At 39.6% G+C, this 20,275-nt stretch overlaps 1 protein-coding gene across 2 annotated transcripts in view; it reads right to left on the reverse strand.

Moving 5' to 3' along the window:
• Window positions 1–20,275, reverse strand: part of erbin (erbb2 interacting protein) — a 248,627-nt gene that overhangs the window by 53,616 nt on the left and 174,736 nt on the right. For both annotated transcript variants that reach the window (XM_048525424.2, XM_048525430.2), the window contains exons 7-11: window positions 13,408–13,471; window positions 12,127–12,201; window positions 8,951–9,095; window positions 3,966–4,038; window positions 3,624–3,753 (exon numbers count right to left, since the gene is read on the reverse strand). In XM_048525424.2, coding sequence (XP_048381381.1) covers window positions 3,624–3,753; window positions 3,966–4,038; window positions 8,951–9,095; window positions 12,127–12,201; window positions 13,408–13,471 — 487 coding nt within the window. The remainder of the gene's footprint in view (window positions 1–3,623; window positions 3,754–3,965; window positions 4,039–8,950; window positions 9,096–12,126; window positions 12,202–13,407; window positions 13,472–20,275) is intronic.

Here is a 20,275-nt window from a genome sequence, read left to right on the forward strand (position 1 = left end):
ACAATTAGACACAGGTCAAAGATACAGAATGTGCAAAAAGCAATCGCAAAGGCAAACTGAGCATGATATTTCCTCATCTTGAATGTTTCGCAATTGCAAAATATGTTACTTGTGGAAATTCCACAGAAAACAAGACAGCACTGACAATAAAGTGTGGAGCTGGATCAACACAGCAGGCCAAGCAGCATCTTAGGAGCACAAAAGGCAATCTAGAATGCAAATCCAGCTTCACGCTTTGTTATCTCGGATTCTCCAGCATCTGCAGTTCCCATTATCTCTGATCACAGTACTGACAATGGATGGCAAAGACAATTGTCATGTTAACTTGGATAAGTATATGGTTTATACATTTTGGTCAGAGGAATTGAAAGACAACTTGTTATCTGAATGGAGAGAAACTTCAGAGTGCTTCCTTGTCAAGGGATCTGTGTCTCCTCATGCATGAATCACCAAACTAGTACACAGATCCAGCAGGTAATAAAGAAGACAAATGGAGTTTTGGCGTTTATTGCTAAAGCAATAGAGGACAAAAAAGTAGGCAAGTGTTGGTACAACAAGTCAGCACCTGCAGTAAGTGTAAAAATTCGGTCCCCTTACTTGAAAAGTGGCTAGTTGTACTGGAGGCAATCTGGAAGAGGTTTGATAGACTGATTGCAGAAATGAAGGATCTGCATATAGAGACAGAGAGCGCAAGTGTGATTTTGACCTATCCTGTCTGGGGTTAGAGCAATGAGAGGAATCGAACTGAGGCATATAAGATGCGAAAGGGAATTGATGATGTAAATGCAGAAAGAATGTTTTCTCTATGGGGCAATCTAGGATGACATGTCAGTTTTAGGATAAGGGGTAGATGATTAAAAATAGATGAGGAGAAATTGTTTCTCTCAAAAGGATCACAAATTTGTGGAATTCACTACCCCAGCTTAGGGTGGATGCTGACTCATTGAGTAAATTTGAGGAGGAGACAGATTTCTTAATTAACAAGGGGTTGAAGGGCTATGGAGAACGGGCAGGGAAGTACAGTTGAGGCAGAGATGAGATCAGCCATGATCGCATCAAATGGCACAGCAGCCGACTCCTGCTTCTAGCTCTAACTTTCCAGTGTCTTGTAAAATTTACTACAATTAGTTCTTCCAGTATATTATATTGCAAGGTATCTATAGTCACTTGACAATATTAGATTGCAACATTTTGGAACATCGTGGAGAAGGAGTATGGATTAGGCTAGTCAGCTCTTATACCTGATTTACTATTTAATTAGATCATAGTCGATCTCTACACTAATTACATCATGCAGTAATAAATTACTCCATTTCGTCAACAATGGCTCAGAAAAGATTTACGAGGATGTTGCCAATGTTGGAGGGTTTGAGCTATAGGGAAAGATGGACTAGGAGGAGATGGAGGCAGAGGAGTGATCTTATGGAGGGTTATAAAATAGCCAAGGTCTTTTCCCCAGGGTAAGGGAGTCCAAAACTAGAAGGCATGGATTTAAGGTGAGAGGGGAAGGATTTAAAAAGGTACTTAAGGGGCAACTTTTTCACACAGAGCGTGTTCCATGTGTGCAATGAGATGCCAGAGGAGATTGGTACAATAACAACATTTCAAACACATCTGAATGGATATATGACTAGATTGTAGAATCTCTACAGGGTGGAAACAGGCAATATGTCCACATCTCCCCTCCGAACACCATCTCACCCAAACCCATTATCCCACTCCCGCATTTCCCCTTAGTCGGACTGGAATTCAGCGACCACACAGAAGGCCAAAAATTGTACGTTAAGTAAATGCTTTGTAATAAAATATCTAAGTTATGAATACAGATATGAGCACCAAACACAGTTACAGTAATGTAGCATTTCATCCCGCTGAAAAGTATCAAAGAATTATAATTTGAGAAGGTAAGTTGTTACGAGTGAATTTAGGGAAGTGCACTCTAGTCTCATTACACCACTGGTCACAACATAAATTTAATTTTACCCAGCTACCAAAATAGCCAATCATGCGCTCTCTCTGGTCTGGATTCAGAAGAAAAAAAGTAAACCAGGTTTTTTAATAAACCCAAAATTAATAACCAGCACAGTGAAACAATGGTTAGCACTGCTGCCTCATCGCGCCAGGGTCCCAGGTTTGATTCCAGCCTTGGTTGACTGCCTGTGTGGGAATGTGCATGGTTTCCCCATGTCAGCGTGGGTTTCCATTGGATACTCCAGTTTCCTCCCACAGTCTGAAGATGTGCAGGTCAGGTGGATTAGCCATGCTAAACTGTCCTGTATTGAACAGAAATGTGTAAGCTAGATGGATTAGTCATGACAAATATGTGGTTTATGGGAACAAAAGCAAAGTTGCTGGAAAAACTCAGCAGTTCTGGCAGTGAAGGAGAAAATAAAGTTAACGTTTTGGGTCTGGTGACCCTCCCTCAATGGTTATGGGGATAGGGTACGGGCCTGCATGGATGCTCTTTGGAGGGTTAGTGCCGACTTGATGGGTTGGATCACCTTTTTCCACACTGCAGAGATTTTATGATTCTATTGATGTATGCTAGAAATTCCACTGTGAGTATCTCATCTCCTGTCTCCCCAATGACTGTCCACCATCTGCAAGGCACAAGTCAGAACTGTGGTGCATACACCATTTGATGAACGCAGCTGCAAGCTACTCTAGAAGCTTGGCATCATCCAGCTCAAAGGAGCTACTTGATTGACACCCATCCATCACCATGAAGGCCAAGACTAGCAGATAGAAGGGAACGCCACTACCTGAAAATTCCCCTTCAAGTCACACACCATCCGTACTTGAAACTTTATCACTGTTCCACTACTGTCACTGGATCAAAATCCAGGAGCCTTCCTTCCTAACCGCACTGCTGGTATTCCAACACCCCAAGGACTGCAGCAGTTCAAGAAGGCAGCTCACCACTATCTTTACCAGAGTACTTAGGGGCGGACAACTAATGCTGCCCTAGTCATCAACAGTATAACTCATGAATGAATTTTATAAAAGCACTTATTTGGCAAGGATGCAAGGCTGACTAACTGCTCAAAATATGAAGGTATAAATATCTATCCTTCTAAAATATAGACACACACACACACACAGTAAAGGAAAGGTAAATGAGAATGGAAAGTGCTGGAGAAACTCAGCAGATCTAGTAGCATTTGTGGGCAGACTAACAGAATTACGGTTGAGTCTGCTAAAAGTCAGTTCTGCACTTCTATCTCATTGGGCCAGCAATGAAGAACCTCAGGCTGATGTTCTTGAAACACAGGCTTAAATCCTACCATGAGCACATGATGAAATTTGAATTCATTGAAAAATGTGGAATTAAAAGCCAGCGTAACGGTGACCATGAAATGGCTGTTTTAAAAACATATTTCCCTAGAAATGCCTTGTCAAAATATATGTTCCAATATCTGACATGACTTTCAGAGACCCTTCAAAAGATAAAAAATCCAGGTATCCCAAGAACTGAACTGAGCACATTTTTTGTGCATCTTCAAATCTCAAAAGCTTGAAAAAAAATTATGAGATGTTTTCATGACAACATTAGGAATATCTAAAAACTGGCAGAAATATTCAATTTTTGTTTACAATGCAGCAGTTAAATTTTAAAACCTTACCTCTGATGGAAGCTCTGATATGAAGTTATGATCTGCCGCAAATGTTCTTTGATTTTCTAATTGCCCAATTGTAGGAGGCAGAGCTTCAATTTCATTAAAACTGCAATCAAATTCTTCCAAACATGAAAGCCTACAGAAACACAGGTACACAATTACACAGAGCTAAGAACATAATGGTTTAAACACTTCTGTTCTCAAAACAAAATTCACATGGGCTACACTATGTTAAAGATGTATTATCGACAAAGGTTGCTTTTGATGAGGACTCTGACAACAAACTAAGAAGTTTGCAAAACAATTTCTTACCAAGTTTAATTTAAAATACTGATCTCAAAAACCTACCCTCCTACTGAATCTGGTAAGCTTAGCAATTGGTTTTCGTCCACTTTGAGAGCAGTTAGCTTCTTGAGAGATCCTGTAACAATTACAATGAATACTTTATCAAGAAATCAAGAGGTAGACATTAGATCCCACAAGAATTTCAGCTCAAACCTTAAAATATTGCCTTTTGTTTTAACAGTATTGAAAACATGCAGAAGAAAAAAAATCCTGTTGAATGCAAGACTAGTGACATGATATTCGGTTTTATGGTATGCAGATGGCTAAAAACAAACATACAAATTAAGAGCACAAGTAGGTCATTCAGTCCTTAAAGTCTACTTTGCCATTCGTTAAGATTATGGTTGGCCAATTGATGTTCCAAATTTCACATTCTTATCTACGCTTATTTGGGCCCCACACCTCAGGAAGGACATACTAGCCCTGGAGCGTGTCCAGTGGAGATTCACACGGATGATCCCTGGAATGGTAGGTTTAACATATGATGAATGGCTAAGGATCCTGGGATTGTACTCATTAGAGTTTAGAAGGTTGAAGGGAGATCTAATAGAAACTTACAAGATAATGTATGGTTTAGAAGGGGTGGACGCTAGGAAGTTGTTTCCATTAGGCGGGGAGACTAGGACCGGTGGGCACAGCCTTAAAATTAGAGGGGGTAAATTTAAAACTGAAATGAGACGACATTTCTTCAGCCAGAGACTGGTGGGCTTGTGGAATTCATTGCCACGGAGTGCAGTGGAGGCCGGGACGTTGGATGCCTTCAAGGCAGAGATCAACAAATTCTTGATCTCAAAAGGAATCAAGGGCTACGGGGAGAGTGCAGGGATGTGGTGTTGAAATGCCCATCAGCCATGATTTAAATGGCAGAGTGGACTTGATGGGCCGAATGGCCTTACTTCCACTCCTATGTCTTATGGTCTTATGGCCTATTACAGTTTGATTCCCTTGCCTGACAGGAACCCACGTACCTCTGCTTTAAAATGTTCAATGACCATGTCTCCACTGCCTTCTGATGCAGGCTTCAAAGTTGCACAACTTTCAAGTGAAAACCTTTCCCCTCACCTCTGTGCTCAAAGGCCAGCCCCCAGTTTTACAACAGCGTTCTCTAGTTCTGGGCTCATCATCCCATCCACATCCACCTGGTCAAGATCTTTCAATCGTCTGAAAGGTTTTAACGAATCACTCCTTGCTCTTCTGAGCACTAGTGAAAACAAGCCTAGTCTGTCCTATCTGCCCTCATAAGACAGTCCACTTATCCCAGGTATTAATCTAGCAAACTTCCTCTGAACTGACTCCAACACAATTATGTCCTTCTCTAAATATAGAAACAAAAACTGTACACCGCATTCAAAATGTCATCTCAGTAGTGTCCTGTGTAACATCCTTAATTTAATATTCAATTCCTCTCACAGTAAAGGAGAGCTTCCCATCAGCCTTTTGAATTACGTGCTGCACTCATACTATCTTTTTGTGATTTGTGCACTAAAAGTATGCATCTCAGAATTCTGCAGTCAATCTCCATTTAAATAGTACTCTGCTTTTTTTATTCCTCCTGCCATGGTGAACAAATTTGCATTTTCCCACATTATTCTCCATCAGTCTGAATTTTTCCAACCAACTTAACCTATCTAAATCAGTCGACATCCTTGCAATGCTGATTTGGCAACAATTGTAACAATGAGACTACCTTGCTTACTATTGAGGATGATACTGGACAGCAGTTTACTCATCTGCATGCACTGAATTAAATGCACAATTTTTAAAAAATTATTGAATTTTTCTTGCTTTTCTATAAACTGCAATACATTGATATCCAACCGATTCAGGTTTAGACATTCAGAAGGATATGATATTGCAGTAATTCCCCAGTAAATTTTCCAGAAAAAAGGTAAGGCTTGTTCATTCAGGTATGCGTTCATTTTTAATGAGTATAAATTATTATTAAATGAGTGTTAAACAAACTCTCTTGCACTGAAAATAAACTTTTATTGTTTTGCTGTTTCGTTTCTCCAAAGTTACTGCTGCAGGAAGTTTTATAAAAAATGTTGCAGCAAAATGCAGAGACTTTTGAAACTTTTCTAATTACCTCTCTAAGACTAAGAGATAAGATTAAATCAAACTTAATAATTTAACTTTCACATCTTGGTTAGACTGTGTTTCTCTGTAAGGATTCTTCAGCGAGAATAGTTGAGGAGACATGCTGTTAACTTGCCGTAATCACCCATAGCTCAGAACCCTGTAGAAGCACTGCCTTCGATAACTCACCAAGTCCCAAAAATTGCCACAGAAACACTCAATAAAATTCTGTGGCCAGTTCAAAGCACAATGATCATTAGCATCATTTGTTCATCACTGATATCAAAATCCAGGCCACTGTGCTCATCCAATAATTACTGTTTTGTTTATAAATTTGTTTCAGACTTATATTTACAGCTGTGTTAGAGAAATTATTAATTGAAGGGGGAAATCAAAAGGTATGGGAGCAGATAGGAAAGAAGTGCTGTGGCTACAATCAGGTCAACCATCATTTAATCAAATGGCAGAGCAGATTGAGGAGCCACATGGCCCATTCCAGTTCCCAACCTGGATGTTGATATATAAACTTGCCTCTTCCTCTGTGGCTGAAATTAAACTGCTACTCTTTTCTCATAGCCTGTTCATCAAACTGACTTTAAATCTTCAGTTGTTTCTCTCTCATTTTATAGTCCAAGCTAGATACGTGTATTATGGACCAGATGAAATCTCCTCAAAATATATTAAGGCAGCAGCCTAGACCCTAACATTTTCTTATTTTAAAAGGTAAGTGGAAGGTGTTTCTTTCCAGATGCAAGTTGATTGGTCAAGCTACTCAACCTTAAGCAAAAAAAAACCTTCATTTTTACACTACAGTTAAAATACAAAATAAAACCATTGGCTTAGCTGTAGCTCTATTGAAATGCTTAATATAATACACACACGCACACGCACACACACACACGCACGTAAGTTTTAGCTTTCAGCAATTGCTGGGGTCTTGAAGCTGGATGTGGAAGCTGTTATTGCTCTCTCTGTCGTAGCAAAAATCTGGGATTCTGTCCCTGCTGCTAGGATTAATGAGAGTCTATGTTACTGAATTTTCCTTATGTCAAGGGGGGGGGGGGGGGGGGCATTAATGGGATGTTGGTATATTGCAGAAATACACACACACATTAAATGTATTAAATCACATTAAATCCTAGCAGCAGGGCCAGAATCCCAGATTTTTGCTATAACAGAGAGAGGGGTAACAGCTTCCATATCCAACTTCAAGACCCCAGCAACTGCAGAAAGCTTAAACTATAAATCCTGGTTCTATGAAAGCTTGAACCCACCCATTCAGACCACTTCCACTGTTCCAACTTTTTTTAAAAAACCAAAGCTTCACAAGCTGTTTGTGTTATCGGCTTTGATCAGACTACTCAGAACCTCTGTCTTAACCTTTCTTCATTAGAAAAAAAAACTGGACAAAATATGCCTCTTAAAGCCATAGTATTGTCATATATATCACAATGCTGCCTTAATATTTAACCAAGGGTTAATACTACTTCCTTAGTCTGTGGTTTCTGTGCGAGTTACAGAATAAGGTTTTACCACACAAAGTTTGGCAAAGCTTTCAGTAATTGGGCAGCAATCACTCTTTAGTGATCAAGTACTTAGTGGACAAGGCTTAAATTTACCCAAAACTCCCATCAATTTAGGATTACACAAAGGCTTGAGTAGGATATAAAACGGTAGGAATAGACTACAGTATTCAAAGCTGAAGTGTTCAGTAAATCAAAAATAAAGTCAACATCCATTTATCCTCTCCAACTGCCAAGATTGCAACTTTTATTATTTCAAGATGTGACCAGAGCAAAGAAACACACTGGTTACTAAGGAGCAGTATTGGGATTTCCTGGCTTTGATGGCTCGAGAGAGAAGGCAGTCAACAGTAAAGGTAAACATAGGTTTAAAGATAATGACATCAACCTAGCTTAATTTTATTGACAATGATTTTTTCTGATTTTCTATCATAAAGACGTTTTGCTTCATAATACTATATTTGGCATTACGTATATTTCTTGGGTACAATTGCAGATAACGTCATTCACTTGTTGATAAAAAAAGGTAAGCCAACATGGAACTTCAGTATGCTTTCGTCATGACCTGGATATTGCTTTGGGTGTCCTCAAAATTTATTCCCTCATCTCAAGACATTAATTTTGGTTCCTAACATACTGGGTTAGGTGATATATATCCAAATTTCAACAAATTTAGGTTAAAATCTTGGAAATGATTTCAGTCATAACTGCTAGGAAAAACATATTATAAACGAGCCCTAGCCAGAATAAGAAAGTTGCAACAAAATGCAAAGCACTAAGCTTTACAAACTAAAATACCCTGCAAAAACTTTTTAAAATAACACAGGAGTGACAGCAAGTCTTCACATTTCACCATAACATATCAGCAAATACCATTGGTTGATCCAAAATGTTTTACAATGATGGCCTTATTCTAATTTATTCAATGAGTTTTGCGAAAGAATCAGCTATTGTCTTGAGCAGAGAAAATGTTACATGTCAAATTCTGTGGCATTAACATTCTAAAAGAAATTTGCGAAGCAATTGACATTAAATTTAGGAAATTGTCACAAAAATTATAAAATTAATAGTTTAACACTGCCCTGCAGCTCTGGCATTATCAGTTTTCTAAACTAATATAAATGTTAATTATGCATTAAAAGAGTACAGAGATGTTGGAAATCTTGGACTAAATTTATATTCGCATTTCAAATGGTTCTCATTTTTCAAATTGTTGTTTCAAATATTTCCTAGTTGATTTAAATACTATTTAAAAATGTCAGACATGGAAATATTCCAGTTATGTTTGTACACAAGTATAATACAGTATTACAAAAACAATACTTTTAAACAGAAAATACTTCCTGTTCAAACATTCATGGATACATTACACACTTAAAAGTAACAAACCGATTGTTTCAGGGAGCTGTTGGAGCACATTGCTAGACAGCAGCAAGTCCTGGAGGTTCTCACAACCTGATATGGCATCGTCAATCATTTCCACATTGTTTTTGGAAACATCCAAGTAAGTCAACTGCTTTAATTTGCCAATAAACTGAAAAGAAAACAAAAATACAGCAGAAATGTGATATTCAGTTACATTTATATTATGAAGATAATACCAATTAAGAGCCCTTTTTTTGCTAAGGTACAGTAGCTGACACAAACACACTAGAAAAGGCTCAGCTTCTGACATCTGATGAGCAGGCAAAGCACACTGAGGACAATGCTGTCGGACAAAAACTGTCCCCGATGTCCTGTAGGGAAGCGAGTTGAAGAGGAAAAAATCTTGCTGGAACTACATATTTCCAAGTATCAGATATGATCATAACCAGCTGTATGTGCCTCCAAATTGAACGACTTGGAACGGTTAGTCACTCAGGCTCACACATGAATGGTGCATTTGTGTGGATATAGTGAAGGGCACCCAGTGCCCATGAAATGTCGTCACTGGAAGGACCCAATATTCTTAAGGAGTGCAGAAAACTGGTAAGACAAAAAAAAACTGTAGAACAACAAGTAAAAATTCTATATTTGCCAAAAAACTATTGGATCTCTGATGCTCAAGTTGTTCAACCACAGCACAGCACTGTATGGATTAGGAGTACTACCCAAAATTATAGCTCAAATTCAATTACTAGAGTGTACAGTAGGTTTCATTTCAACTGTAACACATGATTCCTCCATGGTCAGGGAAAGTACTTTTTAACGTACACATTTTATTCAAATTCAGTTGATGCTGCATCAATAAATTGATACATTTGGTAGAATAGTGATTCAGGTGTAATACCACAGAAATTGTTCAGGAAACATATCTCAGATTCTCACCTCTATCCACTTTGAGTTAATGTGTGAACCTAAATGGTATGGGCCCAAAAAAATCTCCAGTCATCTAACACAAATTTCCCAATATTAATTCAATTGTATGTAAAGAAGATGTATAGTAAAAATGTGCTTCTTTGTGTCACTTTTATGTAAAAGAACTCGCCTTCCAAAAAGAATCCAAAATACATGACCTACATAAATAGAAAATCAGTGACATCTCTTAACTAAAATAGAATTCTTATGGAACCTAAAAGAATAACCACAAGTAAAGAATGCTCGACAACCTCTAAGGAAAGAGAAAGATGCATACACTCTTATTTGGAATTATTACAAACCTTCCATTTCCAATATCATATCAAATGAGTTATTTTGGCTACATTAATATATCTGAAACCAGCCACAATACCCATGGCACTAGTATGAAAAGAGTGCATCGAGAAGTGACAGCTAACAAATGGACAACACTTCAAATGCCTTCTCAGAATCTGGATTTTCTGTAAATAAAATTTATCCTCAGACTTATTAACAGTGGCATTTAAACCTCCTGAAATCTTACTGGTCTCATGCAATTGTAGGAGATCATGTTGGAACACAAGATGATCATTATTTTGACCACCTCAAAAAAAAACCTTTTAGAATCAAATTATCCTGGTTAAATTGGTGCACTGAGATATTGTAACATGAAAATAATTGGTTATACAGATACATTTTGAAAGATACAACCATCTTAGACCCTTACAGGCTCACATGCTTTTCCCAATACTCAGAGATCTACAGCACAGAAAAAGGCCCTTTTGCTCAATGCATCTGTATCGGTCAAAAATGCTGAATTATTTGAATTCCATTTTCTAGCACTTCGCCCCCATAGCCTTGTATGACTTGGTATCACAAGTGCACATCTGAATGCTTCTTAAATGTCAGGAGGATTTCTACCTCTAAGACTTTACAAGCAGTGAGTTCCATACTCCCACCATCCTCTGGGTGAAAAGCTTCTTCCTCACATCTCCTGCTACTTACCTTAAATCTATGTCCGTTGGTCATTGATTCCTCCATCAAGAGGAAAAGTTTCTTCCCATTTCCCCTATCTGTGCCCCTCATAATTTTATATATCTCAGTTATGACCCTCTCAATCTCCTCTGCTCCAAGGAAAGCAAATCTATCCAGTCTCTCTTCGTAACTGAAACTCTTCAGCTTAAGCAACATCCTGTTATCGCCTCTGCATCCTCTCAAGTGCTATCACATTCCTTGCCATTTGTCCAATTTCCAACTTCCTAACCACTTTAGACAATTCCTTCTGCACCTCTCTGTCACTGGCTTGATTTAAGTTGAAGAACTAGTTTCAGACTAGAGTTGTTCTCCCTCAAACTCAATCTGAAACAATATCACATTGTGATTACTATCCTAGAGGATCTTTCCGAACAAAAGCTCTTATTAATCTTGCATCATTACACATTACACAATCTAAAGTAACCTGTTCCTAGGTAGTTTTTACAACATACTGCTCGGAGAAACAATTCTTGATGTACTGTACAAAGTAAGTTTCACGTTACCCTATCCCATCCCACTTGTCCAACCAGTATGCAGATTAAGTCAATGAAAATTATCATATCTTTCTAACACACCTCCACTACTTCCCAAATGATAACTTGTCCTACAGTGAGGCAATGCCTCAGGACCTGTAGATGACTCTCACCTATGACTTTGTTCCCTTGTTATCCCTTATTCCTATTCAAACTGGTGCCACTTCACAATCTATTGCATCTATTATCACTAATTACCACTGCACTGATACCTTCTTTTATTAACAAAGCTACCTCCACCATCATTTTCCATCCTCAGTTTCAGAAACTGCTGCCACTGCTCTTCCTCTCTCGTGCTTTTCAGGAGCTGCTAACCGTCTCCGTCTCTGTCTTCACCCCCAACCCCATCGCCACCCTCCAAGTGGTGTTTTAGAAGCCACTAACTTGCACGTTTCAGAGCCTGCCGTGTCCATGATCCAGTACTCTTGACAAAACTCAATTTTTGTGTTTTGAAAACACACCATTCCCCAGGCCACATTTTCACATTACTAACTGTGAACCTGAATTAGCAGAATATTTAAGGGAAAATTCTTTAGTGTCAATCTAGTACTAGTGGTCAAGAACCAAAGAGTTAATGAGTTTTCAATTTCATTTCACCCAATTAATTTTACACAATATTCATTTTCTAACTATGTGGTTAAATTAGTTCAGCATCAATTAACACCACAGCATGACACATACCCCCGGGAGAATTGCAAGTCTATTGCCATCCATCCAAAACTCCTTTAGTCCAGTCAGTTGTTCTAATACTTCAGGCTAATAGGGAAAAAAAAATCAAGACACATTTAAAGAAAAACACATATCAACTCAAAACACTGCTGTGTTGCTAAAAGGGACAATGTATTTGTCTAAACCATTTTAGCAGAGGCTACAATCAAGTTGGCCAATTTAGAAAGAATATCTCTGGTCGAAAATCAAAAATGACAAGTCAAACAGATTTCTTCTGCAATTAAAATAAAACCGGTTACATTGTATTAACAAAAACTAATATAACTTAGTTCTAAGTTTCAAACCAGAAGTATCATCTTGGAAGAATACAAATCTGCACATATGTCAGGATGCAGCAGGTAATCAGGAAGGCTAATGGAACGCTGGCCTTCATTTCAAGGGAGTTGGAGTATAAGAACAGCAAATTATTACAACAGCTATATGCTCCCTGCTATAGAACAGCAAAGGTTAAACAGGTTGGGAGTCTACTCACCAGACTTTAGAAGAATGAGCAGTGATCTCATTGAAACATACAGCATTCCAAAGGGGCATGACAGGGTAAATGCTGACAGAATGCTTCCAGTCATGGAACAGTCAGGATGAGCGGGCATAATCTCAAAATAATGGGGCCCTAATTTAAGATGGAGATGAGGAGGAAGTTCTTCTCTCAGAGGGTTGTGAATCTTTAGAACTCCTTGCCATGGACAGCTTTGGGGGCCAAGTGCCATGTATATTTAAGGCTGAGATAGAATCTTGATGTGTTGGGGAATCACAGCTTATGGAGAAAGGGCAGGAGCAATGTGAGGAATTTCAGATTAGCCATATTCCTATTGAATGACAGAACAGGTTAGAGGTTGGGGAGATGGTGTGGAGCAAATGGTCTTATGACCTTATGGTCTTATAATCTTTTGGCCTAATATTTCTTATAATCTTATGGAAATCTAGTAAGATTTTCAATTGACTGAAAAAGCTTGCCACTGCTTTTAACTTGACCTGTACCTTGCTGACAGTCTTCTCTACTTTGTAAATCCTGACTGCAAACCCTTTGCAGAGTAAGACTGCATTTTTAATTTCTGCTTTGCAAAATAATTTAAAGCATTGGGCTTTTTGTTAAGGCAACCCTTTTCACACCTGAACAAACAATACAACTGTTTTCCTAGAGGCATTTTGTAACTTTTTTTAAAAAGCAAATTACCTGCTTCACAAATAACCAAGATAGGTACTATTGACTATTTTATTCCTGAAACTACTTACCACTTCTGTGAATTCATTACTTCCCAAATCTAATCTCTCCAGTTGGGTGAGTCTGCTCATGGTTCTGTAAAGATCAAGGAACAAAAGTAAGATAAAGAAAAATAAAGCGGTAGACATGAAACAGATTACTGAATACCCAGAGATATTTTGGAGATATTTATATTCCAGATTTAAAAGGTTTTCTATTCTGGGTTGTTCGTTTTTGAACAAAATGAAATTGGTGAGATTTTACTCGATGTACAACTGCTTCAGAACCAAACTAAAACAAAGAGCTCAGGTTGCTGGCAATCTGAACCAAACAGAAACAGAAATTGCTGGAGAAACTCAGCAGATCTGGCAGCATTTGTAGAGAGAAAAACAAAGTTAACATTAGGAGTCCAGTGACATTTCTTCAGTACTGAGAAGGGTCGGGAGAAGGATCCCTAGACTTGAAGCGAAAAACAGTTAATATTTCAAATTGAGTGACCCATCTCCCTTCTTCTGTTTGTTTGCTTCCGAAATTACACAATTGGCTTGTGCGAAATCCAAAATTACATGGTCTTCACGTCCTGCAATTCTGAAACAAAATGGAGTTGGTTTGTTCAAATCAATCACCATAAGAAATGACTATAATGGGTTGAATGCTTTAAAAAAAAAATGAATGGATGTCTATTTCAGACAAGCAAACCACGTTTAGTTACAGCTTAACTCTCTTTAATTGGTTGAGAGATCAGGTTAGTCTGACATTTCGTGTAGGTTGTAATTTGAAACAGATGGCAAGATTTAAAATGATGAAGTGACCTTAATGTGTACATTTTTTAATGGTCACGCAAGAAGAGTAGGGTTGTAAATTCTTTTATACACCATGGAAAATATACAGATACTTCATCGTTCCAATTGTCACAGTTATAGAACCTCTATCAGTAACAGGTTGTTCACTAAAATGTCATTTCAAACGAAGTCTTCCAACTTGCATCAAATGAATATTACAGGAAAGTTTCTGCGGTAGCTAGGTTCAACTCCAAAACAGGCCCTGAACCCGTAACAGCTGATTAGCTAATTACAGTGGGCCAGAAAGTCATGTGAAAGTAACTGAGGGGCAAAGACACTTGTCATTAATGGTGTGTAGATCACACAGCAACTTTAGGCACAAGTCAATAAGTGGTCAAACAGAGAAGCCGCAATCGAGGTATATTGCTCTGCTCTTTGAGTACCAAAAATAGCACCTTACCAATTCCAAATAGTTAAGCAGCTCGAAATGTCTGTGCTTCCACGGCAGGTATGAACTACACTTGCAACAAAATGTCAAAGCTTGCTAATTTTAGTCCAAGCACCCTTTTAATGGTGTGAAAAGTCCAAATTACTGCCAAACTGTCACTCTGGAATAAACAATTACTGGTAGAGTGTAATTCTCATAGTTTTTACTTTTGTTCAGAATGCCATGATGTTTCTTTTTTCCAAAAAAAAGCTTTGTTTTTCTCTTTCATCGGATACAGACATCACTGGCAAGGCTAATGCTTGTTGTCCTTCCCTAACTGCCTTAAATTGAACAGCTCTAGCTCAAGCATTTCAGAGGGCAGTTAAAAGTTAACCTTGAGAGTTTGGAATCACAGGTAGGCCTTACTGGGCAAGGATGGCAGATTAGTTTCCCTGAAGGATATTAGTTAACCAGATGGGTTTTCTGCAATCTGTAACCTGAACCACTGGATTCACTAGTCTGGTAAGAACAGAAAATACGTAAATTGAAACAGCAAAAAATCTACATTAAATATTAGATAATAAAGTGTGAAGCTGGATGAACACAGCAGGCCAAGCAGCATCTCAGGAGCACAAAAGCTGACGTTTTGGGCCTAGACCCTTCATCAACCCTTCTCTGATGAAGGGTCTAGGCCCGAAATGTCAGCTTTTGTGCTCCTGAGATGCTGCTGGGCCTGCTGTGTTCATCCAGCTTCACACTTTATTATCTTGGATTCTCCAGCATCTGCAGTTCCCATTATCTCTGATACATTAAATAATATTTGGCTGGCTGCACAAGGAATGATGTCAGCTTAACATTAGGCCTAGCCTTTGCCCTTTCAAGTTCCATAAACTGCAGTGAAATTGTGACAACACAAAATTTCAATCACATCACAACAGTCAGCCAATCTCATGGGCAGAAGGGAAAATACAACAGAACGCCGCCTGTGACAAGCTGATATTCTGAACTGGTAACTCTAGATTAGTCAAATTTGTGTAAGCTTTCCATGTGACCATATTAATTAATCAGCCTAATTTATGCAGAGTCAACTACGGAATCTTGCACTGGGGAGGATGACGCTGTGCTGTGCATAACAGAGGAGGCAACCACGAAGCAGTATGTTCTTCAACTGAGCAGCTCAAAAATACCAAAAACTCGCTTGACTACACTATTACACAGCAGACAGGATAATAGAATGTGAGGCTGGATGAACACAGCAGGCCAAGCAGCATCTCAGGAGCACAAAAGCTGACGTTTTGGGCCTAGACCCTTCATCAGAGAGGGGGATGGGGTGAGGGTTCTGGAATAAATAGGGAGAGAGGGGGAGGCGGACCGAAGATGGAGAGTGATGAAGATAGGTGGAGAGAGTATAGGTGGGGAGGGGATAGGTCAGTCCAGGGAAGACGGACAGGTCAAGGAGGTGGGATGAGGTTAGTAGGTAGATGGGGGTGCGAGGAAGGGATGGGTGAGAGGAAGAACAGGTTAGGGAGGCAGAGACAGGTTGGACTGGTTTTGGGATGCAGTGAGTGGAGGGGAAGAGCTGGGCTGGTTGTGTGGTGCAGTGGGGGGAGGGGACGAACTGGGCTGGTTTAGGGATGCGGTGGGGGAAGGGGAGATTTTGAAACTGGTGAAGTCCACATTGATACCATATGGCTGCAGGGTTCCCAGGCGGAATATGAGTTGCTGTTCTTGCAACCTTCGGGTGGCATCATTGTGGCAGTGCAGGAGGCCCACGATGGACATGTCATCTAAAGAATGGGAGGGGGAGTGGAAACGGTTTGCGACTGGGAGGTGCAGTTGTTTGTTGCGAACTGAGTGGAGGTGTTCTGCAAAGCGGTCCCGAAGCCTTCGCTTGGTTTCCCCAAAGCGGAGGCTTGGGGACCGCTTTGCAGAACACCTCCGCTCAGTTCGCAACAAACAACTGCACCTCCCAGTCGCAAACCGTTTCCACTCCCCCTCCCATTCTCTTGATGACATGTCCATCATGGGCCTCCTGCACTGCCACAATGATGCCACCCGAAGGTTGCAGGAACAGCAACTCATATTCCGCCTGGGAACCCTGCAGCCTAATGGTATCAATGTGGACTTCACCAGTTTCAAAATCTCCCCTTCCCCCACCGCATCCCTAAACCAGCCCAGTTCGTCCCCTCCCCCCACTGCACCACACAACCAGCCCAGCTCTTCCCCTCCACTCACTGCATCCCAAAACCAGTCCAACCTGTCTCTGCCTCCCTAACCTGTTCTTCCTCTCACCCATCCCTTCCTCCCACCCCAAGCCGTACCCCCATCTACCTACTAACCTCATCCCACCTCCTTGGCCTGTCCGTCTTCCCTGGACTGACCTATCCCCTCCCTACCTATACTCTCTCTCCACCTATCTTCTTTTCTCTCCATCTTCATTCCGCCTCCCCCTCTCTCCCTATTTATTCCAGAACCCTCACCCTATCCCCCTCTCTGATGAAGGGTCTAGGCCCGAAACGTCAGCTTTTGTGCTCCTGAGATGCTGCTGGGACTGCTGTGTTCATCCAGCCGCACATTTTATTACCTTGGATTCTCCAGCAACTGCAGTTCCCATTATCTCTGATACACAGCAGACAGTACTGCATTCACCCAAACACAATGCACCAAGCAGAAAAAGATTACTGTTTTTCCTCAGGTAAGTCTGAACATTTGTCAATGCCTTTCAGTAGACCAGGAATTGTAAGGTGTAAGCGGGAAAATAAATAGTTTTTTTCCCCCTATTTACTCCCTCACTGTTTCAATTTATGTATTTTTTTCAGATAGAGTGTTTGCAGGGTTATACAGTGGTCATTTTCAGCTATTCTGAAGCTCCACTTAACATAGTTTTGTGGGTGTAATTGAACATTCACCTCATCAAGATTTTGCTGTATCTCACTACAAGTTGTTGCAAATAAATACGTGTTTGGGCCTTGGGAGACTTTTTCTTGATTGAAAAAAACAAAATTATTCCATTTAGTTTATTTTTTGGCTTCTTCCAATAAAATCTCTCTTTTCCTCCTTGGGTATTAATTTCAATCTTCTACTCTAATGTTCAACCCTCAATCCGTTTGATTTAAGAAAACGTACAATTGCTTATTAGTTCACACAGGTCGCTATTACCTACTTCTGCAATTTCGTACATCCAGGAAATAAACAGGCAAGGGAGAGTCTAATGAACAGCAGGCATGACTTATTCACCTGCTGTTGTACTTCATTCCATGTGACAATACTTTAGCTCCAATCAGCAAAAAGAACTGATCTTTAATATTAACGCTAATCCCAGCTGCCTTTTAGGAGTTGAAACCAACAGACTTGATTAACTTGAAAATCAGATATTTCAAGATCAAGACAGGTTGGTAACAAGATGAGCTAGGAAAAGAATGCTGATTGTTATTTGATAGATTAATCAAGTGATCAATCTTCTTGGCTGTGCAGTCTGAAAGCTGAACCTTTACTCTGCCTACAGTTAATCCAAAAAGGTCACAATATCCTTGGGTCTTATGAGGTATGAGCCGCAAGCAAATATACTACAGAACTATCTTGACAAGTATATTCAGGAATGGATGAGAATATGAAATAGCCAGTCTATATAGTTATACAATCGCATTAATATACATTTTTCAAGTTGAAAAGCTGAGGTCTTCATTGAAAAATGATAATTCATGATTTTCAACCTGCATTCCGAATATGGATTATTTACTCATTAACACCTGCTTTTAAATCTCAACCTATAGAAATGCAGCCTAACCAACCATACCCTTCAACCCACCAACATATTATGCACAACACAACAGGCAGCACAGTGGTTAGCAATGTTGCCTCACAGCGCCAAGGACCTGGGTTCAATTCTAGCCTTCAAAGGAATCTGTGTCTGTGTGGAGTTCGCAAATGCTCCATGAGTGCACGTGGGTTTCCTTTGGATGCTCTGATTTCCTCCCACAGTCCAAAGATGTGCAGGTTAGGTGGACTGGCCATGCTAAATTGCCCGTAGTGTCAAGGGATGTGCAATCCAGGTGGATTAGCCATGGAGAAGATGGGGATAAGGCGCTGGTTATGAGTGGGATGCTTTTCAGAAGGTCAAAGCAGACTCGAAGGACCAAACGGCCAATATCTGCACTGTATGGAGTCTACAATAGATGACAGTTGTTACTAAGAACCTATACTTAAAAAGAAACAATTCCCAAATTATAGTGATGCAAGGTGCATAGTGTTCGATATCGCAACAGGGGAAAAGGTATTGTAGCAATATTAAACACCATTGGTGTATATAATTAAGATACTCGGCATTGCTATATCATTACACTGTACAGAATAAAAAATGAATTAGTTATTGAAAGTGCTCTAGTAAACTCAAAACAAACTATTCAATATATAAACTGTTGAAATGTTAAGAGAGCCTGTAAATTAAATTTAATTAAACAGATTTGAGTACAGGTTCTGATCAAGTGAAGCCTGGTTCTCCAAATGCCAAAGGTTTACCCAATGTCTAACTGAGGTCTGTATGTCACGCTGCTCCTGGACATGAAATTTAACAAGCACCCATTTCAATGAGACAACTTAATCTTCTGAGTGATTGAAAATTCCTCCAATCCTTTTATAAGTTTGCGTTGCTTGTTTTGCCAATCCCATTGCATTTTCTTCTTGTTTTGCTGTCCAACATTCATACAAACACAAATATCACTCATTTTGAAAAGAAGACAGTGCTATTATGTTGGTCAAACATACTGACCAAATTTTCTGAGAACGTGTCCGTAGGTGTCAACACCTACCTCAGGTGTTCAGAACCATCAAGCCTACAGAAGGTTGAGGCACAACCTTATAGAGATTTATAAAATAATGAGGTGAATGTCTTTTCCCAAGGGTGGGGAATTTCAAGGCTAGGGTGCGTATTTCTAAGGTGAGAGGAGAAATGTTTTAAAAAACGGCAAAGCAGGCGATTTTTAAAATAAAAACCACAAGAGTAGCTCGTGTGTGGAATGAACTTATAGAGGAAGTGGTGGATGTGGGTGTAGTTACAATATTTAAAAGATATTTAGATAAGTACACAAACAAGTTTAAAGGGATAATGGGCCAAAGGCAGGCAGGTGGGTCTAGTTTAATTTGGAATTATGGTTGGCATGGACTGACTGGACCAAAAGGTCTGTTTCTGTGCTGTATAACATTATGACTCCATATAGACATCACGCAAGATCACCTGTTTCAGCTCCTTTTATAAAGATTCTTCAAATCAATTCAGTATGCAATAAGGTATCGATTCACCTTTGTGAATCCCACCCTGATTTTCATGGGTGGGATTCACATCCTTATATTAAGCCACATTCTGGTTTCCTTCTTTACATATCAGAGTTGTTGAGATGCACAGCATGGAAACAGACCCTTTGGTCCAAATTGTCCATGCAGACCAGATGTCCTAAACTAATCTACTGCCATTTGTCAGCATTTAGCCCATATTCCTCTCAACCCTTCCTATTCATAAACCCACCCAGATGCTTTTTAAATGTTGTAAAAGGTACTAGTCTCCACCACTTCCTCTGGTAGTTTATTCTATACACACCATCCTCCACATGAAAAAGTTGCCCCTTTTAAACCTTTCCCCTCTCGTTTTTGACTCACTGACCATGGAGAAAAGGCTTTGTCTATTTACCCTATCCA

Source organism: Stegostoma tigrinum, chromosome 3, assembly GCF_030684315.1.
Source record: "Stegostoma tigrinum isolate sSteTig4 chromosome 3, sSteTig4.hap1, whole genome shotgun sequence".
NCBI classification, from domain to species: Eukaryota; Metazoa; Chordata; class Chondrichthyes; order Orectolobiformes; family Stegostomatidae; genus Stegostoma; species Stegostoma tigrinum.